The sequence below is a fragment of the Misgurnus anguillicaudatus genome, chromosome 22, assembly GCF_027580225.2.
Source record: "Misgurnus anguillicaudatus chromosome 22, ASM2758022v2, whole genome shotgun sequence".
NCBI lineage: Eukaryota > Metazoa > Chordata > Actinopteri > Cypriniformes > Cobitidae > Misgurnus > Misgurnus anguillicaudatus.
Window position 1 is genome coordinate 39,200,248 of NC_073358.2, and position 25,266 is coordinate 39,225,513.

At 38.8% G+C, this 25,266-nt stretch overlaps 2 protein-coding genes across 5 annotated transcripts in view; both read right to left on the reverse strand.

The window, feature by feature from the left end:
• Window positions 1-25,266, reverse strand: part of LOC129439929 (uncharacterized) — a 112,370-nt gene that overhangs the window by 11,924 nt on the left and 75,180 nt on the right. The gene's annotated exons all lie outside the window — the stretch shown is intronic.
• On the reverse strand, window positions 169-18,963 carry LOC129439928 (uncharacterized). Of its 2 annotated transcripts, XM_073860650.1 has the most exons (15): window positions 18,771-18,963; window positions 18,604-18,673; window positions 18,483-18,509; window positions 18,257-18,304; window positions 15,102-15,303; window positions 14,410-14,616; window positions 13,915-14,115; window positions 6,570-6,728; window positions 5,166-5,369; window positions 4,871-5,052; window positions 3,316-3,361; window positions 1,906-2,058; window positions 1,590-1,793; window positions 1,270-1,463; window positions 169-953 (listed from the first exon to the last, which is right to left on the reverse strand). In XM_073860650.1, the coding sequence occupies exons 5-15, from the start codon at window positions 15,196-15,198 to the stop codon at window positions 942-944; spliced, it is 1,659 nt and encodes a 552-aa protein (XP_073716751.1). In that variant the 5' UTR covers window positions 15,199-15,303; window positions 18,257-18,304; window positions 18,483-18,509; window positions 18,604-18,673; window positions 18,771-18,963; the 3' UTR covers window positions 169-941. The 2 variants fall into 2 exon arrangements, with proteins under 2 accessions (XP_073716751.1, XP_073716752.1); XM_073860651.1 differs by lacking the exon at window positions 15,102-15,303.

Here is a 25,266-nt window from a genome sequence, read left to right on the forward strand (position 1 = left end):
GTGAGTGCCTAGACTAAACCCTGGCAGCAAATATATTTTGCGGCCGCTAGGGTGCGTCTAGATTTCTAGGCTAAAATACACAAGCTGTAATTAGAAAAAATATTCAGTATCAACATTAATGTTGTTTAAATCACAGGTAACACAAATAACAAATAAATTACTCATGGATTCTTTATTAAAATTTATTAAAAAGTTAAAAATAGATTAAGCTCCTTGTTTTGGGATTCATAGATTTGACAAGTTAATTAATGCTATTAAAGAAGTTTTGGGTATGTTGAAAGAAGCTCATTTAAGCAAATTTCCATCACCTGAATTCCACCTTTTCTGTAGAATGACCCATTGGGTCGCAAAGGGACAAACCCAGCCGTTGGGTTAAATTACCCCAGAAAATTTGTATATTTAACCCAACAGTGGGTTTCAATGATGCAGCATTTTGGGTTGAAACAACCCAGCATATGTTAAATTATAACCCAATGGGTTGGGTTTGTCCCTTTGTGACCAATGCTGGGTTAAAAACAACCCAGCATTTCTTTGGGAGTGTTGGGTTAAATTAACCCAGAAAATTTTTATATTTTAACCAATAATGGTTTTAAGCAACCCAGCATAGGTTAAAATACAACCCAATGGGTTTGGTTTGTCCCTATTTGAACCAATGCTGGATTGTCAATAAAAGTTTAAAATAACCTAAATTTTTTAGAGTATAAACACACATTTCAGTTAATTTCAAAACAAGAAAAAAAGAGAATTTATAGATCATACATTGTACATTGTTTTGCTTAACAAACAAATGATTTCCTAAGCAGATAGGATTGAAAGTCACAAGCTGCTGAAGGTCATCTGAACACACCGTCAGGTCATTAATTTTTTTATCATTTTAATTTTCTCTTCCCATCACAGTTTTTAGTAGATTAAATGACGAGTGGATCCACAGGTGTTTGTCTCTAATCTCTAATCTATACAAAACACAAAATTGTTATTGAGACATGCATTGTCAGTGTTCAATACAATTCAACAACAATTACTATACTATTACAGTTTTTAACACACTGTAACTGATTTAGTTTGTCTAGTTTCTCAAACCATTCACTCAAAAAAGACACATGTGCACAGTGCTCTCAGTCTTACTGTACACATGTGCTTGATTCTGTTTCTGTAGAACACGTTTGAGTTACAGTAGTTGAAAGACACACTCTGCATAACTATTTATAGCCTGGGATTTGGTCTTTATGTTGTAACTTGGCAAATCCCATAATGCTGCTTGTTAAATACCTGCTCTCTTAACCCTTTCACAACTTTGTCGATAGCATCATGATTCTTCTGACACTCCAGTAATCCTGTGTCCTTAACGTACAGACAGTCCACTGTCAGTATATCTGTCCTCTTAACACATCTGCTGCTGTCTTGTACAGTTTTATCTGGGTCAAATGTGTGATGCAGCACCACAAGAACTTTCAGCTTAGATGCTGTTCATAGAAAAAAAATCAAAGACAAATTTGTCTGAATGCCACATGAATATATCACCTAGATGTATTTGGAAAGATAGAAACTTTAATGTTATGTTGAAAATAATGTTTTGATAATAAAACAACCTGTAGAGTCTGTGAATATTTTCAGTGCTGCTTCAATATCAGTTCCAGCTCGAGAAACAATAGGACAGAAAACTAAAACAATATCACTCTCATCCACTGTAGGAGCTTCCTTCAGATCCTTAATTTGGTTTATCAGAGTGTCAATAAATCTCCTGTGAGAGTCATTTGTTTTTCCAGCCAAAACTAAGTACAGCTTGACTCTTCCTGGAAAATTAGTTGGAATTAAATAAAATATTAAAGAAATAAAACAAGATCATATGAAAATAGATTTCTTCATTTTTTATACATTGTGAAATGTTTAAAATTTGATATTTACTGCTTTCCGGTTGTTTGACTAATGATGGTCTTTTTATCAACAGTTTGTTATGTTCTGAGTTTTTTCTCTCAAAAGGTCTCTTCTCTCCTAATGCCATGCCAGGTTCTTGATGACGTTTCTCATGATGTTCATCTTTTTCTTGTAGTGATAGATCTGAGTAGAAACATACACTTGTGTTCTATTTCATCTATTACAGTACATTATTTTATTAATTCAATAAAAGCTTTCATTTATTTAATCATTCACTTTTATTGTTATTTGTATTATTATTTTATACTATGTTCATTTTTTATTCTATGTATTCTGTTCGACATTACTTTCTTAATGTTGTTTAATGGAAAACACCACCATTTTTAAATATATATCGTTTTAAATGCGTGCACTTCATCTTTGCACAGCGTTTCGTGAATGTGTTCCACTTAAAAATCGCCACGTTTTATTTTGTGCCACCATACTTACTCATGTAACTACTCATGTAACAGTCTTTAAATAGGGAAAACATGGAAGTGTTTGGTGGCTTCTAAAAAACGAGAATGTTGTGAAACAGTGCATGCACAAAATAAACATGCACAAAATCACATACACCGTAAAATGAAAAACGTTGGATCAATTAAAAAATTACTTCAATTGGTAACACCTAAAAAATTTAATTTTTCAACTTACAATTTTTCTATTGTCTCACTTTTGTTTCACAATTTAAATTAATTCTTGTACGTGCTACCACTTGAAGTAATTTCCAATATATAATATGGGAAATATTTCAATATATAATATATAAATAAGTTGATCCAACTTTTTGCTTTTTACAGTGTATAAGTCCAATGGGCAAATTATCACACAGAGCTAACACTAATTCAAACCAATGAAAGATCACTGTGAGTTTTATTATCTTTTGCAGACAATATCCAGAAACAAATTAACATTATCAACTTAATTTTTTGTACTTTGGAAAATAATAAAAACGTAACCATGTCAAATGTAAATTGGCCTGTGTTCTCCAGCAGTCTCTTTTTGTCCTCATCAATTTCTTCAGATTCTAGTCTTTTAAACTAGTTTACTGAACAACTCAGCTGATGGTTTGGTTTTTCTGTTGTTTGACAGTGCTTTCCAGTATTCTTCTTTTCTCCTTTCTCCTTTCTTTTATTTCTTTATATTTCTTTTATTATTTTCATATATTATTACATCAAGCTACAAATAAACCTCAACTAGATCATATCTCCTTTTGTCCTTAAAAATTTCTTACCTATATCCTCATCCGTTCTGTCATTTTCATTTTTCAGCAGTTGATGTTTACTGGTTTTTACCTCTTGGACTGTGTTCTCCAGCAGACCTCACTAAGTGACACTGAATCTGTCTTTTAGGGCTGTACTTAATAATTGTATTTTGTTTAATCATTTCAACAACACTTACCGGTCCTTGAAGCAAGTTCCTCCTTTTTCCCCCATGCATTGTTGATCTGTTAAAGTAAAGGATCTTTAAGTTAAGAAGGCTAAGGACTGAGAGTAAATAATTAGTATTGAGAGATGTTACTGATTGTAAAGACTGCTCTTTAGAGCAGGGTTTTACTGTAATTGTCCTTGCTTTTTATGGGGCGAGCAGACCAAATGTGAATTCAACCATTTGCGCGAGTAGATTACAAACAAAGTCAATGCAAACTTGCGAGGGGTGATACAAATGACACAAGCTGGGCGGCGCAATTGAGATTCGCATTACAGGAACATGCCCAGATTTTGGGAATTTAGCTTATTCACCGTATCCCCCAGAGTTAGATAAGTCCATACATACCTTTCTCATCTATGTGCGTGCTGTAACTCAGTCTGACACAGCCCCCGCTAGCTTAGCTTAGCACAAAGACTGCAAGTGAATGGCTCCAGCTAGCAAACTGCTCCCAATAATTGACAAAATAACGCAAACATTTTCCTATTTATGTGTTGTGGTTTGCACAGTCACAACATGTACAAATAACAAGGTCATATGAGACACAGCGATCTTTTAACAGTATACATACTGGGAACGATATTCTCAGAAGACGAAGCACTGCTACTTGGGCGGAGTAATTTGCTTGCCGCACCGGTGAAGCCCCCTGGTGAGGAGCAGAGAGTTCGGTCAAAGTTGTGCAAATCACTCCGCCCAAGTAACAGTGCTTCATCTTCTGAGAATATAGTTCCCAGTATGGTATCACCCCCCACCCCCACAATGGCTGCATAGGTCCACTGGAACAATCCTTTCTAAGTTGCATTAAACTTTCGTTTACAAAGACGTGAAACTCACCGAGTGGTCGGGGGTGTTCACTGGTGTACTCACACAAAAATCGCTGCAAAAGATGCTTTCCAACAGGTGTTTTAGCATTCGTTGTAAACTTGTGGACCTATTTTTCCAAACGCCTCACACTCGTACATTCTTCCGCTGAGAGCTTGAATAATAGACACTCCAGCCCAGTTGGTGGCGATAATCCACCTTTGCCAATTGCAAGAATACAAACAACTCCATTTCCGTTTCTGGCGGCGGAGTAATACCGTACCTCACAGCACATTTAATACAAGTCAATGGAGTTGCACAAAAACTACGATAAAACCTGTTGGAAAGCATCTTTTGCAGTGATTTTTGTGTACACATGTTTAATTCTGTTTTGTAGAACATGTTTTTTTTGCCTGTTTTTGCCTTTATTAACAGTGAATGAGGAGAGGACAGGAAAGTACAGGGAGGAGAGAGGGGTATGGGATCGGCAAATGACCACGAGCCGGGAATCGAACTCGGGTCGCCGAAAGTGTGAGAAAGCACCACATGTTGGAACGTTACCCAATACACCATCGGCTCCAACTTGTAGAACATGTTTGGGTTAGTTGGAGAACACACACTGCATAACTATTTATTAATGAGCCTGGGATTAACCTTGGTCTTAATGTTGAAACTTGGCTTAATGTAAGTTTCCATAACGCTGCTTGTTAAATACCTGCTCTCTTACCCCTTTCACAACTTTGTCGATAGCATCCTGATTCTTCTGACACTCCAGTAATCCTGTATCCTCATAGAACAGACAGTCCACTGTCAGTATATCCTTCCTCTTAACACATCTGCTGCTGTCTGGGACAGTTTTCTCTGGGTCAAACGTGTGATGTAGCACCACTAGAACATTCATCTTAGGTGCTGTTAAAATAAAAAGACAAAATTAAAGACAAATTTGCTGGATGCCTTGAATGTACCATCTAGATCAGAAGTAAAGTATGTTATTAAAAATAATGTGCTGATAATCAAACAACCTGTAGACTCTGTGAATTTTTTCAGTGCTGCTTCAATATCAGTTCCAGCTCGAGAAACAATAGGACAGAAAACCAAAACAATGTTACTCTGTTCCACTGTAGAAACTTCCTTTAGATCCTGAAATCGGTTGATCAGAATGTCAGTAAACTTCTTGTGAGAGTCATTTGTTTTTCCAGCCAAAAATGAGTACAGTTTGACTTCCCCTAGAAAATTAGATAAATGAAATAAATAAAAATAAATTACCCAAATGATGATGTTATTATGAAATCAGAAAAAATCCAAAGTGCTCAAAAATAGCTGAAAAAATTTTGGTTTGGGAAAAATTAGTTAGGTGCTCTTTGGTGTAGGGTATACTAAACGTGAAAAAAAGGGGAATCCAAGGCACTCTTCATATATCAAAAGGTAAAAAGCCTTTATTTAAATATGGCTATAACATTAAAAACATGGCAGTAACCCACGCGTAGCGGCACAGATAGCCTTCTTCAGGGTATACTGATCAAGCAAACAATCTTCACTTAAAAAGTCAGCTAATCACAAACACCTGAATGACATCACAAAGGTAATGAATTCCCATATGTAAAACATTGCAAGAAAAGACCACTAGATGGCAATTACACAAGAGTAAAGACACAAAAAAAAAAAAAAAAAAAAAAAAAAAAAAAAATTACAAAAAGGGACTAAAGTCAATTTCATCATTGAGTCCTGGGTATGTCATAGCCTGCAAATTATATATATAAAAAGTTTCTCTTTGTAATAGTACTCTTAATCTATCACCACCCCTAATGTTCTTTTTAATTGTCTCTAGACCTTCAACCATTAAACCATCTGGGTTGCTATTATGTGCACTGTAAAAGTGTTTGGCCATTGGGTAATCAAAATTTGCCTTTTTAATAGCATTCTTATGTTCTGAAATTCTGTCTTTAAGACGCCTCTTTGTTCGGCCTATGTAAAAGCAACCACATGTACAAGATAAACGGTAGACTACAAAAGTGGTATTGCAATTAATGAATGATTGTATGTTATATGTCTTATTAGTTTTAAAATCAATGAACTGTTTACACTCTTTAATGTTTGAACAGTGGTTGCAAAATCCACATTTGTACGTACCCAATATCTCCCCGTGAAGCCAAGTGGTCTTTTTGCTCACGCTGAGATGACTAGATACTAGTTTGTCTCGAACTAGTATCTTCCACTATTTTATGTATGTATATATATATATATATATATATATATATATATATATATATATATATATATATATAATGCGTCCAGTTATAAATTACACATAATTGATGAATGTTTTAGTCCCTTTTTTTCAGAGTAATCTTTTAACTTTCATGTATTACATTGAGCTATGAATAAATGTCAACTAGACACTTTCTTTGTCCTTTAACATTTCTTACCTATATCTCTCATCTGTCTGGTCTTCATCAGTGTATGCAGTTGATGTTTACTGGTTTCCAGCTCTTGGACTGGGATCTCTTTCTTGCTCAGTATTTTCCTCCCTGTGTCTTTCTCCTCTAGCTGATTCTCTTCAATGTCTTTGGTCCTCTGTTGTTTTTCTATTTGTTTTAGATTTTTCTGTTAGTTGTTTTCTTTAGCATTTGTAAGTTTGATTTACAGTTCTTTGAATTGTTTGTTTTCTTTTCGAACTGAATGTGAAATAACAGCCTGTTCTCACTGTTAATACGTGGTATTAATATGTAACTTTCAAAAACCCAGAACATACTTTTTTGTATGTTTAAATAGATGCTGAACAGGTGGAGAGTGAATCAACTCCAGGGTAAGGCTAAGGAGGATTCACACAAAACATGTTTTTTTTAACTCCACTTCGCATTATAATTTTTCTTTATAAACAGGAGCTAGATTGATGTGATTGCACTCATCTTTGCAGCGCTTTAAATGCAGAACAGTGGATGAGTCAGAAAAGGCCTGGAGGTGAGGTAAGCGTTGCAGGTTTTCTTTCAGGCATCCTCGCATTTTGTGCCCCACTTAAAAACAATTCACTAGTCTTCTCAAATTTAAGACATAAACATATGATCTGTCCCTACATAATCAAACTTAAAATGCAAAACCAAATTTAATTTTTTCCCAAAACCTCCAAGGTGCCACCTGCCATGTAGCAACAACCTACACCTCCAAGCACAAATGCATATATTTAAAAAAGAAACAGCTATAGGTTCAAAAACTAATGTTATATTTAACTTAAAGCAGGCATAGTGTATGAGTGATCTGGCAAGGCAACCAATAATAATAAATAGCCATTGCCTTATCTAATGTAGCAAAATCCTGCGTAATTGGCCACCCCAATTGCCCACCCCAGACTCCATCAGACTCGTCAGATATTAATTCTTTACTAGTAGCCTACTTCTACTGTAGCAGTTTTCTTAAACCAAAACTGATATTTTACAGTGCTTTGATTTATTTATATTAAATTTTGTGGGAGCAACCACTCTACCGTGACGTAGTTACTCTATTGGAGTAAATAGTAGGCGCAAACTTATAGTGACGTGCGGTGGTTGGCAGATGTTGGCCCATGTTTTGAAGCTGTGTATGTAATGTAATATATTTATAAAGTTCATAAATATGAATAAACACTGCAACAGCTTCTTGCTTAGTTCAAAAGCCATTTTCTATTATCAATGTACATGTATTAAGGATGACCCCGAATGGTCGAAGATTCTATGCATTAATAGGAGAAGCCTGATTCAACTTCCAATCTCACAGTCGAATCGTCGCCGATATGTTATGAAACCAGGAATATTCAATTTCTGGGGCTGAATGTTTTGTCAACCCCCCCCCCCAATCTTTTCAGATTTGTAAAATAAATTCATCCAGTATGCTAGGTGGCGGCATTTAGCTCCTCCACTCCAGTATAAACGAATGAGAGACTGAAGTTAAAACAAAGGTGTGTAAAATCATTTGCTGAATCTCCTCACAGTAAATGCATTTTTCAAATTGTTCATTTTTACAGTGCCTTCGTTATTACTGTGAAAGTGTATATTTAAAGTTGTGTGATGTAAATACTGTTAAATCGCGTCAACTGATATATTATCGGCTAAAGGTTAATGTTAGCGCTCGGACGTAGTTGCTGACGTAGTTGCTGACGTAATTGCCAGTGTAAAGACAGAATAGATCAGAGCTCCGTCGAGTTTATCATCCAAATCCTATTTTCTGACTACCTTGTTCCTATTTATATAATATAACATATTCGTTTATCTCAAGAATACTTTACCGTGACGACTATTGAGCAGTACTACCACGTGAAACGATTTTTCACTACTAAACACCCAGTGTTAGCATATAGCCCGCTAGCATCAACAAACAGGTGGCGGTGTGGTTACCATTTGCCGATCTAATGGCGGACTCATCCAATGTATGCTATTCAGACATGTCCTCACCTGAGCGGGAAGCTGTGGAGCAGTTGATACCCGGTTATCGCAGATCCTACGTGACGTACAGCGCCCAGTTCACACAGGCTCCAGACGTCCACAAGCGACCGAGGCGTGCAAAATGCGAACACCCTACGTGGTGCAGCTTCACGGACCGCGCTCGAGGGAACGGAGACGCCATCGCCCAGAATGAAAGCGATCGGGAAGCCGTGGAGGAGCTGCTGCCCGGCCTTCGCAGATTCAGCGTGCCTCACATCACCCTGGCTACAGACGTCCGCAGGCGATCGGGGCGTGCTGCGTGCGAGCTTCCCTCGCGATGTAGCTTCACGGACCGCGTCCAGGTGACCGAAGACGCCATCACCCAACATGAAAGCGGTAAGACTCCGCTTGTTATTGTAACCTGCATTACTTGCCACATGTACAGTTTAGCTTCTTCCATCAGCACAGAGGGGTTTACTTGTGCTAAGTGTATTGAAGTAGTAAGGCTGACGGATAAGATTGCAGAACTAGCAGCGCGCATCCAAACGCTAGTTGATGACAGCAATACCGCTAATGCTACAAACGCTAATAGCACTAATGCTACAAACGCTAATGCCGCTAATGCTACAAACGCTAATACCGCTAATGCTACAAACGTTAATACCGCTAATGCTACAAACGTTAATACCTAATGCTACAAACGCTAATAACGCTAATGCTACAAACACTGTTTCGGGTGCGCCTAGTATTAAACATAATACACATAGCTCGGTTTCGTCATCTGAGTCAAGGCGGCCGACTAACTGGGTGACTGTCAGGCGGCACAGTCGTATCCGATGCCCACCCAAGACCCCCCTGGTAATTTCTAACAGGTTCGATATTCTAAGCAATAAACCGACTGAGACGTCTGTTAATAGTGCCTTGGTTATTGGAGATTCGATACTTAGAAACGCGAACATTGAGGCACCAGCCACCATAGTCGATTGTATACCGGGAGCCAGGTCTTCAGACATTAGATCAAAACTTAAAGTGCTGGCTAATGCTAAGCGTGAGTTTTCTAAAATTGTTATTCACGCCGGCACGAATGACACCAGACTCCGCCAGTCGGAGATCACCAAAGATAATATTAAAGAGATATGTGAAATTGCTAAAACAATGTCAGACAATGAAACATAACATAAGTTTTCACTGCTATGCGGATGATACCCAGCTTTACATCTCCTCACATCCCAGCGAAACACACACATTTTCTAAGCTAACAGACTGCCTTAGCGATGTTAGTGACTGGATGGCACATAACTTTCTTAAGCTGAACTCCAATAAGACAGAGATACTTATTATTGAACCGAATCGCTACAAACATAATATGTCAGATTACAAGTTGCACATAGATGGCTGCACTGTGGTGCCATCTTCCACGGTTAGGAACTTAGGTGTGATGTTCGACAGCAACTTATCCTTCGATAGTCATATCGCCAACGTCTGCCGCACAGCATTCTTCCATCTTAGAAATATCTCGAAAATACGCCATATACTGTCTACATCTGATGCAGAGAAGCTTATCCATGCTTTTATGACCTCTAGAATAGACTATTGTAACTCTCTACTCGGGGGATGCCATGCAAATCAAGTAAACAAGCTTCAGCTAGTTCAAAATGCTTCCGCAAGGGTACATACTCGATCTAAAAAGTACGACCACATAAGCCCAATTCTGGCATCTTTACACTGGCTACCAGTTAAATATCGCATACAATTTAAAATATCACTAATCACCTACAAAGCCTTAAATGGCCTAGCACCCTCATATCTTAGAGAATTACTATCAGAATACAATCCATCACGCACACTACGGTCGCAAAATTCTGGTCTCTTGATTATCCCTAGATTATCAAAAGTGTCTAAAAGTGGAAGATCCTTTTCCTACTTAGCCCCTAAGCTCTGGAATGATTTACCATCCGATGTCCGAGAATCGGACACAGACGATAATTTTAAATCTAGACTAAAAACTTTTCTCTTCAACAAAGCATTCGCATAATTTGTCTAGTAAAGGTACTTAACTCGAAATAGTTATTTGTACGGAACAAAGCACTCACGGTCATAACACAGACCAACCAAATAAATAAATAAAAACCTTATCTTAACGTATGGTCGGATTGCGATTTTGGAACTTTCGTGTGTCTTGTGAATAGGATGCCATACAAACCCGTTTGCCACTAAACCTGCATTAACGACGACAGTGGGGCCTCCAGCCTTAGTCAAACGGGTTGGCACGTATGGTTGGGTTGTGATTTTGGCATTTTCGTGTGTCTTTTGAATAGTATGCCATACAAACCCGTTTGCCACTGAACCTGCATTAACGACGACAGTGGGGCCTCCAGCCTTAGTCAAACGGGTTGGCACGTATGGTTGGGTTGTGATTTTGGCATTTTCGTGTGTCTTGTGAATAGTATGCCATACAGACCCATTTGCCACTGAACCTGCATTAACGACAACAGTGGGGCTTCCGGCCTTAGTCAAACGGGTTGGCACGTATGGTCGGGTTGCGATTTTGGCGCTTTCATGTGTCTTGAGAATAGTTTGCCATACAGACCCGTTTGCCACTGAACCTGCATTAACGACGACAGTGGGGCCTCCAGCCTTAGTCAAACGGGTTGACACGTATGGTCAGGTTGCGATGTTGGCGTTTTCTCGTGATCTTGTAAATAGTATGCAATATAGACCCGTTTGCCACTGAACCTGCATTAACGACGACAGTGGGGTTACAGGCCTTAGTCAAACGGGTCGTCAGGTTTCATTTTCTCTTAAATATCGGAAGGTGACCCTTAGTTACCATATATATCGTCGCAGTGGGCCCCCAATTTGCAAAATCCTCAACTGTGGATAATATAATTATGCCGCAATAGTTAGTCTGTCTGAAACTAAGCTGATTAAACCACATCACTGTGTGACACTTGCATTACATGTGAACTGCCCCTACGCTAATATGATTTTGTTTTTCTCTCCCTGTCTTGTCCTCGACCCTGAGGACAATGGGACAAACAGACCCAGTTCCGGTAGATGTGAAAGTCGACACACCTCTGATCTACTGGTCGTCCCTCAATGTGATGCCCAGCTGATGCCTGACCAACGATCACCGGCAGAACCCGCTTAATCTCCGTTTACTCTCCGCTTAATCTCCGCTTAATCTCCTTATCCGCTTATATGTGTGTATATACAGTGGGGCAAAAAAGTATTTAGTCAGCTACCGGTTGTTCGGGTTCTCACACTTGGGGAGATGAGAGAGGCCTGTGGTTTTTGTCGGGGGTGCGCGTCAACTATGAGAGACAAAATGAGAAAAAGGGTCCGGAAAATCACATTGTCTGATTTTTTGGGAATTTATTTGTAGATTATGGTGAAAGATAAGTATTTGGTCAATAACAAAAGTTTATGTCAATACTTTGTTATATACCCTTTGTTGGCAATGACAGAGATCAAACGTTTTCTGTAAGTCTCCACAAGGTTTTTACATATTGTTGCTGGTAGTTTGGCCCATTCCTCCATGCAGATCTCCTCTAGAGCAGTGATGTTTTAGGGCTGTCGCTGGGCAACTCAGATTTTCAACTCCCTCCAAAGATTTTCTATGGGGTTGAGATCTGGAGACTGGCTAGGCCACTCCAGGACCTTGAAATTATTCTTACGAAACCACTCCTTCTTTGCCCGGGCGGTATGTTTGGGATCACTGCCATACTGAAAGATCCAGCCACGTTTCATCTTCAATGCCCTTGCTGACGAAAGGAGGTTTTGAGTCAAAATGTCACGATACATGGCCCCATTCATTCTTTCCTTAACTCGGATCAGTCGTCCTGGTCCCTTTGCAGAAAAACTGCCCCAAAGCATGAGGTTTCCACCCCCATGCTTCACAGTAGGTATGGTGTTTTTTGGATGCAACTCAGCATCTTTCTCCTCCAAACACAAGAAGTTGAGTTTCTACCTAAAAGTTATATTTTGGTTTCATCTGACCATATGACATTCTCCCACTCTTCTTCTGGATCATCCAAATGCTCTCTAGCAAACTTCAGACGGGTCCGAACATGTACTGGCTTAAGCAGGTGGACACATCTGGCACTGCAGGAATTGAGTCCCTGGCTGCATAGTGTGTTACTGATGGTAGCCTTTGTTACTTTGGTCCCAGCTCTCTGCAGGTCATTCACTAGGTTCCCCCATGTGGTTCTGGGATTTTTGCTCACCATTCTGGTGATAATTTTTACCCTACGGGATGAGATCTTGCGTGGAGCCCCAGATCGAGGGACATTATCAGTGTTCTTGTATGTCTTTCATTTTCTAATAATTGCTCTCACAGTTGATTTCTTCACACCAAGCTGCTTACCTATTGCAGATTCAGTCTTCCCAGCCTGGTGCAGGTCTACAATTTTGTTTCTGGTGTCCTTTGACAGCTCTTTGGTCTTGGCCATAGTTGAGTTTGCATTCTGACTGTTTTAGGTTGTGGACAGGTGTCTTTTATACTGCTAACAAGTTCAAACAGGTGCCATTAATACAGGTAACAAGTGGAGGACAGAGGATCCTCTTAAATAAGAAGTTACAGGTCTGTGAGAGAAAGAAATCTTGCTTTTCTGTTATTGACCGAATGCTTATTTTCCACCATAGATTGCAAATAAATTCTTAGAGGGTCGGACAATGTGATTTTCTGGATTTTTTTCCTCATTTTGTCTCTCATGGTTGAAGTGTGCCTGTGATGAAAATTACAGGCCTCTCCCATCTCTTCAAGTGGGAGAACCCGCACAACTGGCGGTCGACCAAATACTTTTCTGCCCCACTGTACATGTATATCTCCCAAGGGTTTTTCCCTCCTAGGACTTTTTATTTTTTATTTCCTCGGCTAAACAACCTGGGGTTTTTGTTTTTTCTCCTAGGGGTTTTTTTAACCCGGGGAGGTAGCCTGCTTGGGCTTAACTTAGCTTCTTCTTCTAGACGTTACATTAGTAATACACTCGCTCATAATGTCGAGTCATAGCCGCAGCAAATTTGACTGCTTATGCTATTTATTATTATGTTGTGCTATCTGTCGTTTTTCTGTGCTTTTACTGCTTCTATTAATGTCAAGCTGCTTTGAAACAATTAAGTATTGTGAAAAGCGCTATATAAATAAAATTGAATTGAATTGAATATAAGTTGGTCTGCCTGTTCTGATTGAGCTGCACAATGTTGTTGGTATATTAATCAGAGTGAATTAAAGCTTTGAACAAAAAGCTTTGCTCATAGCAATTATCCTTTTTTGTAGATGGATATACACGTTTAACAAACACAATTTAACCACAAGGGACAGCTGTTTAATAATGTATTTGCCTCGGGCATGTTTTTAACAAACCTCTATTCTTACCTGTATTCCTCATCTGTTCAGTCAGTGTCTCCAGTTGATGTTTACTGGTTTCCGGCTCTTGGACTGTGTTCTGGACTGTGATCTCTTTCTCTCTCATCAGTTTCTTCAGATTCTCCAACTCTGTGTTTTTCTCCTTTAGCTGATTCTGTATGTTTTCATTGTCTTTGTTTTGTTGCAGCAGTTGAATTTGTGATTCTTTTTCTAGAAGAACAGATTTAGATTTTTCTGTCAGTTTTTTACATTTGTAAGTTTGGTCTGCAGTTCTTTGAGTTGTCTGATTTCTTGTTAATCTATAACTGTGCAATAAAGACCAACATTTCACATTTAAACCAGTAATTTACTGTTCAAACACCCCAACTACTGGTTTTCACTTCCTGTTGTTGACACAATATTTAAAAGTGTTTTCCAGAAATCTAATTTTCTAACTTACATTTAATAAGCTACAAACAAAATGTCAACGAAACCCTCTCTACTTTGTCCTTTAAAATTTCTTACCTATATTCCTCATCTGTTCAGTCAGTGTCTCCAGTTGATGTTTACTGGTTTCCAGCTCTTGGACTTTGATCTCGTTCTCTCTCATCAGTTTCTTCAGATTCTCCATCTCTGTGTTTTTCTCCTTTAGCTGATTCTCTTTTTCCTCAATGTCTTTGTTTTTTTGCAGCACTTGTTGTTCTAATTGTTCCATTTGTAATTCTTTATTTTCTAAAAAATATATTTATTTTCTGTCAGTTTTATAAGCATTTGCAAGTTTGATTTGCAGGTCTTTGAGGTGTTTGATTTCTTGTCAAAATTTGAATGTAAAATAAATACCAACATTTGTCTCTTAAACCGGTAATTGAGATTATGATATTTAACAAATATTCTCAGTATGTATTATATGTTCATCAAATTTGATTCAAATATGCCTAATTCTGGACCCAGACCATTCAGAAATAATGATTTGTTGCAGAATCCATTAGGTGTCTGATTAAAAAAAAAGCTTAATTATTTATAAGTAAACCATTTCAGAGGAACTTAGCAGGTTTTGCATCTGAGTTCTTCAATGAATGATCTGAACACAACTGCTGATGGTTTGTGTTTCCTGTTATTTGGCTGTATTTTCCAGTAATCTCTATAACTTTCATGTATTAAGCTACAAATAAATGTCAACCAGACCCTCTCTCCCTTTGTTCTTTAAAATTTGTTACCTCTATTCCTCATCTTTTCAGTCAGTGTCTCCAGTTGATGTTTACTGGTTTCCAGCTCTTGGACTGTGTTCTGGGCTATGATCTCTTTTTCTCTCATAAGTTGCTGCAGATTCTCCAACTCTGTTTTTTTCCCCAGTTAGCTGATTTTGTATGTTTTCATTGTCTTTGTCTTTTGGCAGCAGTTGAATTTGTGATTCTCTATCTAAGGAACAGATTTGGATTTTTCTGTTGTTTTTTTACATTTGTAAGTTTGATCTGCAGTACTTTAAATTGTCTGATTTCTTCTCAAACTTTGAATGTAAAATGAAAACGTTTCAGTTACGTATGTAACCCTCGTTCCTTGAAGGGAAGGGAACGGAGATGCCACACAGTGACCAACGAATTGGGAATTGATTCGCGGAGACAAATCTACTTCGAGAAACTAACAAAAGGGCAATGAACTGGACATGCAGGTATGTGCATCTGCCGGTGCCACCCCGCCGCACGAGTATTTAGCGAGAGGCAGGTGCGTTTACCAAATCAGCTATATTATTTGCTGAGAAAGCCGAGCATACATCGGAACATCGGCCTGGTAACAGCAATGAAACGGCAAACTGTGGCGACGGGACGTGAAGTCTCCATTCCCTTGAGGGTTACATACGTAACCGAGTCGTTCCTTTTCACGCTGTGACCGATGAATTGGGAATCCCTACCAAAGTGCCACTGAAGCTGGACCCTTCCAGTGCCTGCAAAAGCCCTCCGCCCTCCACGTAGGGGGCGGAACCTAAGGCCGGTCACTACCTGTTCCTATACCCACAATAGCGAACCAGCGAACCTAGACTGGGCGGAACTAGGAACACTGCGGAAGCCATCCCCTAAGAAGGTTAACTGGATGACGTATGAAATATGATATAGAGGTCTCTGAACAGTACATGGTATGACAGAGAGACGCAGAGCGGGCTCTGCCAAGGGAAAACGTGAAGAGTTTTAACCCCACGGACTATACACACATAGGAACCCCACGTAAGGGACACAATGTGGGCGCCTAGCCTAACACATGTTTATCTAGGCGGTGCAGGAGTACAAAAAACAGTTTTGAGACGTTTTTGCACTATTGACCTTCCATAATGGTGCAAATGTGCAGCACCAAAATAGAGGCTGCAAGCCAACATACAAACAGACCTACGGTGTTCTCACTGGTTTGAAGAGAGAACCCGAGAGGAAACCAGCTCGATACGAACACTATAGATAGAATCTAGTGAACATACAGTATTGAGTGTCGCCCAGCTTGCAGCTCTACAAATGTCTGTTATATATAAACATGAATATAAACAATCCCAGACGAGGCATCTTGGGGGCTGTTTACACTTGGTTTTAAGATGTGTTTTCATCGATCGGATCACAAGTGGACGAGAGAGACACATTACGTTTACACCTGGTATTTAAATCCGTCTCTTTTGTCCACTTTCGACCGCTTCTGTGCTGAATACTATGAGGGGGTGGTCTGTGAGACGGTGGGCGAGTCTCTCTGCTGTCATTCAAACGCGAGCGGGAGTAATTATGAGTTTATATGGACGCAAACTTATATTATGCCGGAGCCCGCTGCTTGTTTAGCAAGTATACATGCTGCACAGTGTTTTGTACGTTTATTTGTTGGAGCTTTCTCTGAGTTTTCAGTGCAATTGATGAAATAGGATCGCGCAACTTTCACGCTTTCAAAACGAAACTACGGAGATCAGCCGCTTCAGTTTTATAAATGAAAGGCTAAAAATAGCGCAGTTTACCGTATGTTCATGCCAGAAGATATAAAAGACGTAAAACATTTTATTTAGTACCTCAGATTAGATAAATGGGCGGAGAGAAGGCGGTCGCGTGTGGCTGTTCGAACGCATTCAACCACATGTGCGTTCCACTGCTCCAAAGCGATCCGATCGAAAGTGGTTTCGACTACCTCTGAATGTGGTTGAAAGTGGTCGAAAGTGGACGCGTTCAAAACGTTTTGAACACCGTTTACACCTGGCATTAACGTCGTCCACTTGTGATCCGATCGATGAAAACGCATGTTAGTGCCAAGTGTAAACAGCCTCTTATCTAGCAAAACGATTGTCATTTTTGACAATAAAATTAACAAATATAAGCACAACTTCTCGTCTAAATCCGGTCGTGATGCGCTAGCGTGACCCCACGCAATACGTCATCACGTCAAGAGGTCACAGAGGACGAACGTGAAACTCCGCCTCAGTGTTTCAAGTGTTGAGAAAGAGGACTGTTCCTACGTTGTGTATGTCAACTGATACTAATTAATGTCTTTGTGTCAGTTTATTGTTTACAATAGTCCGCAAATGTGCGTTTTATATATGTAATACGTCACTACGCATTTACGTTAGGTCGCGCTGGACCGGACCTAAACGAAAAGTTGTGGTTTAAAAGTACATATTTTTTATTTTTCTTGTCAAAAATGACAATCGTTTCGCTAGATAAGACCCTTATGCCTCGTTTGGGATTGTTTATAGTCCTTTGAAACTCAGTTGAAAAAAACTGTTAAGTGTTGAGTTAAGTATTAAATGTTGGGCTCTATTAAAGTCCATTAAAATGAGAAAAATCCTGCAATGTTTTCCTCAAAAAACATAATTTCTTCTCGACTGAACAAAGAAAGACATCAACATTTTGGATGACATGGTGGTGAGTAAATTATTAAAGAAATTATAGTAAATTTTTAAGAAAATTGACTAATCCTTTAACAGAAGCCAATGCGAGGAGTGTTAGAGTTTTCATTGTGAGATACTCACAGTATGCAGAGGCTCAAAGGGGGTGTCCTGGAGTGCTTTCAGCACCAAGGACAGATCCCAGGGAGGGCGTGAAGGATTTAGCCTTTGTGCACCTCTGAGAAATCGAATGACCAGCTCGTGCTGACCCACGGCTCTACTAATGCTTTTCTCATGCATTCTTCTTTTTATCAGGCTGGAGCCGGCATGGTTTAATACTTAAAGAACACTCACTTAACCATTGACTAAACTTGCACAATCATGATTTATGATGTATAAATAAAATCATTGAACATTTGTAAAAAATGAGGTGCATGCTTATACAGGTGTTTTAATTAATATTATGTAAAAGTTTGAATTTATAACTCAAGTCAATTCATATATTTATGTTGACACTCAGTAAAATCTGACCTTCTTTTACTCTTATCTTTGATGTGTCTTTACAGCAACACAAACACTCTGTGAAGCAAGAGAGAAACAGGCAGATCACTATACACACATGATTGTTTTCAAGCTCATGCAGTTAATTATTATCCACATTCTAAGTATTTTAAAAAAGCAACTGAAACTCATTTACACCACCTAAGCGCAAACATAAGCAAACTCAAAGGGTATAATTGTGTATAGTAATACTTACTAGTGCATGTAGCTCCCATAGTTTTTCCTTTAAAAGACAAGCACATCGACTTTATGATTATTAACTGATTTATCTCTATGTAGCCCTATATTACACACATTTAGTAACAAAATCACTTTACCTTTTCAGTCTTATTATTTGGGTTGAAATCACACGTAATAATGTGTAAATTATGATTTAATAAAATTGTGCTGTAAAAACATAAATAAAACATAAATGCAGGTATTAACTAAATAAAACATTTATTAATGTATGTAATGTATGTATGTTACTCTCCACTCCACTTACCTTTTCAGTCCTTCACAAAATCTCCTGTCTGGGCTGAAGAATGAAGAAAGGACTTAAAGTTGTCACAAAGTAAGATATAGTAAGATATTGTACATGCAACTCTATATGTAAATGTGAAAGTGTGTCCTTGCTTACCCTACTATCACACCAATTCAACAAATCACCTTTCACTTTCACTTGAAAAAAATCCAAAAGGGTTTCATTTACTACATTCACAATCATACATGTATCATTCTCTAGACGTGTTTCTCGATCAGGGCTACGCTGACCCCTAATGGTCGGTGGCATATTCGCAGGGGGTCCATACTATCAATAAAAAGTAACCCTTTTGTATTGTTGGGGATGATTTCATCCACTATTGGGTTTTTTGAGTCTTAATTTGGACAAAACTTTCTCTGTGTTTCAGCAAATGACTTTTGGTGACAAATCTTATATTGACACATATTTTGGGAAATTGCTTTTATATTTTGTAAAAACTCAACAATACACCGTGAGCAAATTTACTACCCTTTCGTGTTGTTCAGGATGAAAATATCCATTAAATTAAGCTTCTGTAAAAATGTATCAGATTAATATTTTTTCTTTTTTGCATCAATATGTTAATCAACCTCAGTCCTGATCAAAACTACAAATGTTTACACAAACTCTTTTATTTCCAAGTTCATAAATGATCTCACTGATTGGGGAAAAACACACAAAATGACTGATTTTCCATATAAAAAGTTATTGTGGACTGGATTTTTTTGTACCTTTTTCACAGTCTTGGGAATGTCAAAGATTGGTAAAAACATTGGCTTTGATGCATTGTTAGTTTTTGTGCAGCATCAGATTTAATTTTTTTTCTCCCTCATTTACTGTTTTCCCCCATTGACTTCCATCATAACGAAATGTTTTGTTTGCAAAGCCATGACATCATATAATCATGCATTTTTGATTATTTGAGGTTTTTCCTTTTGCAAAAAGGTCAAATTTGTCATTTTTACTGTTGATCCAATACAGTCTCCTGAGGTTGCGTATAAATAGCACGAAGTGCAAAACTCGTGCAATACACACGCCAAACTCCACTCCGGCGTGCACACGACACGCAAGTCCTTCCCATTCACTTAGACGTGGCATCTTTTTTGTCGTTTTATTTATTGGTTTCTCAATTTTTTTCTGTTTTTTAAACCATTTTCGCTTGGGTTTAGGGTTAGATTTTAGATTAGCTTAATAAGGTTATTTAATATACAGGTTTATCAATGTTTTTGTCCATATTTAAGCCATTGTCGCTTGGAGTTGGGGTTAGAGTTGGGGTTTGGGTTAGGATGTCATTTTTATATAACAAAAAGTTGTTCTAACCCTAAACCCAAGCGAAAATGGTAAAAAAATTGCAAAAAAATTGAGAAAACAATAAATAAAACGACAAAAAAAGATGCCCCGTTTAAGTGAATGGGAAGGACTTGCGTATCATATGCACGCCAAAGTGGAATTTGGCGTATGTATTGCACGAGTTTTACACATCGTGCTATTTATACGCATTTTCAGGAGACTGGGCTGATCACCACGTGGCACCATCAACCCTTTAGTAGGTATGTGCAAAAACAAAGCTTTATTTTTGGGCATGTAAATTGAGTTATATGGAGAATAACAGCGTATTTGTATGTATGTGTGTGTGTGTGTGTGTGTGTGTGTGTTTTCCCAAAATGACATAATTTATGAACCTGGCAATTAAAGAGTTAAAATCCTGGATTTTTGTCAACATTTGGTAGTTTTAATCAGTACTGAGGTTGATTAACAGATCTGCAAAAAAATCTGATAAATTTTACAGCCGTTTAATGTAGTGGATTTTCAAAGTTTGAAAAATGCACAAGGGTTAAAACATTTTGGGGCAGCTTCCCAGACAGGGTTTAGATCAATCCAGTACTAGGCCTTTAGTTACATTAAGACATTTAAGTAGATTTTACAAACATACCTTACAAAAAATGCACACATGTTAGCATATGTAACCCTCTTTCCTTGAAAAAAAGGGACAGAGACGTCACGTCGTGACCGATGAATTGGGAACTACTTCAAGAAGCTACTAAAACGCCAATGAACTTGGCATGCAGGTATTTGCATCTGCTTGCGCCACCCCGCCACGCAAGAATTTAACAAGCATTAGGTGCCAAATCAGCTTTATACGCTTAGAAAGCCGAACATCTAGTGCCCGGCCGACATCAGGAACGGTATAGCAAACTGTGGCAATGGGATATGACGTCTCCGTTCCCTTCCTTCAGGGAACGAGTGTTACATACGTAACCAATACGTTCCCTTTCAGTTGGTCACTATGACGTCACGTTGTGACCGGCGAATTGGGAATCCCTACCAAACCGCCACTGAAGCTGCCACTACCAGTGCCTGCATAAACCTTCCGTCTCTAGATGAGAAGAGGTGGATCCTGGGCTTACTGCAGAAGGCCTTTCTACCTGTTCTTTAACCCATGATAATGAACTAACAAACTGGGAAGCGAACCCGCCTGGGTGGAACCAGGAACAGAATCACTCCAGACCCTTTAGATTCCCAGCTCCATGTTGGTGCTTCTCCTCTTCTGTTCACTCCTCTAATTTTCTGTAGGGTTCAGGTCAGATAACTGGAATATACTGGAATATAACTGGAATATGGCTATAGCAGAAGCTTGGTTTTGAGATCAGTGACCCATTTCTGTATTGTTTTTGAGGTTTGTGTTTGAGTTATTGTATGGAAGATCAAAACACGGCCCATTATAAGATTTTTAACAAAGTCAGTCACTTACAGATTTTTTATTTGTTGGTATTTGATAGAATCTGCTTTAATTTGTTTTTGAATGAGTTAGGAGAATTTTTCTTGTAATCCTCCCAAACAACATGTGTGTAGGTAGATTCTGTTGACCACTGTAACAGATAAATTTCTGATCTGAGGTCCTAAAGCTATGCGTTATGTCAATGTAAAACAGAAGGGCGTGCAGGACATAACAAAGCCATGGCCGAGTCTGCCTCCTCCGGGGGCAGCACTTGCAGGCACAAATAACACTTTTGAATACCATTCTGTTAACATAAACTCTTCTTCTCAACTTCACATTGTAATAGTTTATCGCCCTCCAGGTCCACTTTTGAACTTTACAGAGGAGCTGGATATGCTGCGCTCCACATTTCCTGAAGACAGCAGCCCTCTTATCATACTTGCCGACTTTAACATCCACCTGGAGAAGCCCTATGCTGCAGACTTTCACACACTCACCTCCTCATTCAACCTCACTCGCCTCACCACCGCTGCCACTCACAGGTCAGGAAACCAGCTTGATCTCATCTAAACACGCAACTGCACGGCCGACAACATTAAGGTCACTCCTCTCCATCTATCTGACCACTTCTTCATTACATTTAACAGTTAATTTCAGGCATAACCTTTGCTCTCTTTCCCCTACTGCCCTCTCAGCTGAGATGGCATCTTCTCTTCCTTCTCACTTCCCCTGAAGCAAGCGGATGGCCCATTATTGGCCCACTTAGGGCCCCCAGCAGGCTGACAGCACAGGGTCCCTGAGATTTTGCTCATCTGCAAACAGTGGTCCCTTAGCGCTGGCCCTGCACATGCAACCGTGCAACCGAAGATTTTCAAAATCTCTGGCCAAAGATTTTAGAAAGAATCAGTTTCAGAGGCGAGTTCTCAGTTTGCGTGTAAACGAAGGGCGCAAATGAAGGGAAATGTCTCAGTTCTTTTTAAATAACCATGTACATGTAAACAGGGCCTAAACTAAACAGACGGTGGAAGCGCTCCTTTTCTTCACCCGCTCGGTCTTGAATTCCGCAACCACAATTTATCTCACTCTCAACTTCAGAATCAGGAGGCTTTGGCTGAAAGGAGGATTGTCCTACATCAGGGAAGTCCAAACTCGGTCCTCTCTAAGCGAGTTCCCAATTTGTCGGTCACAACGTGATGTCTCCGTTCTCTTCCTTCAGGGAACGAGGGTTACATACGTAACTGAGACATTTAGCAGCAGGTGTGTGTCCACCCTCAGTGTGGCAGGAACATGCTTTTCATGTTTACAGTTTTTGTTTTTATCATTAAAAACTATCCTAAATCTAAAATGCCTGTGGTGGCATTGCTATGGTCTGTTTCAATCTCTGTGAAGTTGGCACCCCATATTATTAAACAATTTCCAAAACTATACCATTCGTTTGTGCTGTGTTTGTGCTGATTTGTGCAGCAGAAATGAACATTTGTGCTGGTTTGGTGTTTGAGATATTAAACATTACTTTTTTGGCTGTGTGACGTCATTCTCCACCCCATGTTGTCCAAATCCCTCCAAAACGGCGGCGTTCGTTTGTGCTCGATTTGTGCCGGTTTGTGCCGTGGCAACAAACGCTGTAATAACTTCCCTTCGTGAGAAATAAGAAGAATATATTCGGTAGCCGTGACGTCACTCTCCACCCCATATCGTCCAAATCGAATCAAAACGGCGCTGTTCGTTTGTGCTTGATTTGTGCTGGTTTGTGCCGTTAAAATGACCAGTGTATCTATTTCCGTTGCCTAGAAATAACACATTTGTTTCTGGGCAGTGACGTCATTCTCCACCCCAGGTCGTCTAAATCATGCCAAACAGGCGCCGTTCGTTTGTGCTCAATTTGTGCCGGTTTGTGCAGTTAAAAGAAATCCGGCAATATATTCATTCTCTATTATAACAAGCATCTAAATTTGATGATTAAGTTACGTCACTCTCCACCCCATGCCGTCCAAACAGCCCCAAATCCACGCCGTTCGTTTGTGCTCGAATTGTGCCCGTTTGTGCCGTTTAAACAAATGCTCTAACTGCTTACCATCCTGAGATACGACGAGAATATTTTCGGGAGCGCTGACGTCACTCTCCACCCCACGTCGTCCAAATCCATTCAAACCGGCGCAGTTCGTTTGTGCTCGATTTGTGCTGGTTTGTGCCGTTATAAGGACAAGCGTATCCACTTCCGCCGCTCAGAAACAACAACTCTGATTCAGGGCAGCGACGCCACTCTCCACCCCACGTCGTCCAAACCGACCCAAACCAGCGCCGTTCGTTTGTGCTCAATTTGTGCTGGTTTGTGCAGTAGAAAGAAACAACATAACTTACTCCCATCCTCGACATCACAGTGTTTTACTTTGTGAGACGTTGCGCAGACTCTACAGCATATGACATCAAACTGTCGCGAGAGGGTTTCGATGGCAAACAGATCTGCATGCTTTCGAGAAGCTCTCGCGCTATGCTCTGCTCGGTCTGTTTTACTCTGGAAAGTAATAACGAGAAAAGGTTAGCAAAATGTTTTTATATAGTTTATCAAATAGAAAATGGGATTTCTGCTCAATTTTTCCCCACAGAAAAAACTTTATAATTTCATATAGTAAAACAGCCGTTCAAGCTCAACAATATGAGAGTGCATTTAATTTACACGCAGCTGTGCGCGCGTGCCTGCGTGAGAGAGTTTGTTTTACACTCCGTTTGAAGAGAAAGATAAACGTATTTTGTATGATTTGTCACAAATGTACTATTTCTACCTACGTAGAATGTGCAAAACCTGCACTGAAATTCACATAGGCTATATACAGGATGATTTATTTATTTATACATTGATTTCATCATAAAAATGATTATTAATTAAATAATAATTATTATTAAAAATTATACTACACAGCTTAAATATGATGAATTGTGTGCTTTATATACACTACACACTAAAATACTACAGATACTTATTAAATAGCCTACTTATATAATTATGTTAATATTTGATTATTTGAAATTACAATGTTGGCGTTTTTGGTGTTAAGATTAATTTCTCTTCAGTGATCTAGCTCTTTCACGATTTTTATTTTTAGTAAGCTACTTCGTTTGAACTTGAAAGGTCAAAGTTCAGTATCCATGGAGAAGTTCCTCTGCGTGTCCGGTTAAGGTTTTAATATCGTAAACTCTAAGGGCGAGGCTATTAATATTCAAATGACGATTGTTTTCAGCCGCCTCATTTATGAACATCCGTTCATTCGTGCGACAGAATTGGCCGCATAAGTTTAATCAATCACACGTGAGAGGATTTTTTCTCGTTTGATAAATGAGGGCCAATGTATTTTGTAGATGATTGAATGATATTCAATAATCAGAGCACTTAACAATTCCAGAGGCTACTAAGATCTTTCTCAGAGGAACCTAACAATTAGATCAGTGTCAGGTGAGGTGTGTATCGTTTTTATATTTTTTATTTTATATGTGTATCGTTTATATATATATATATATATATGTTTATATATATATATATATATATATATATATATATATATATATATATATAGCCTATTTTTAGTAACGTTAATCATATAGACTACTCGCCATTCTCTTAGTTCTCAGGAACTCCAAAAAAATATACTTTTGAGATTTATATATTTTAATTAATTGTTTTGCTCTGCTGTTTTTCTCAGCTTGGTAACCATGTAAATTAATATCAAATAAATATAAGAACAATATAGATATCATACAGAA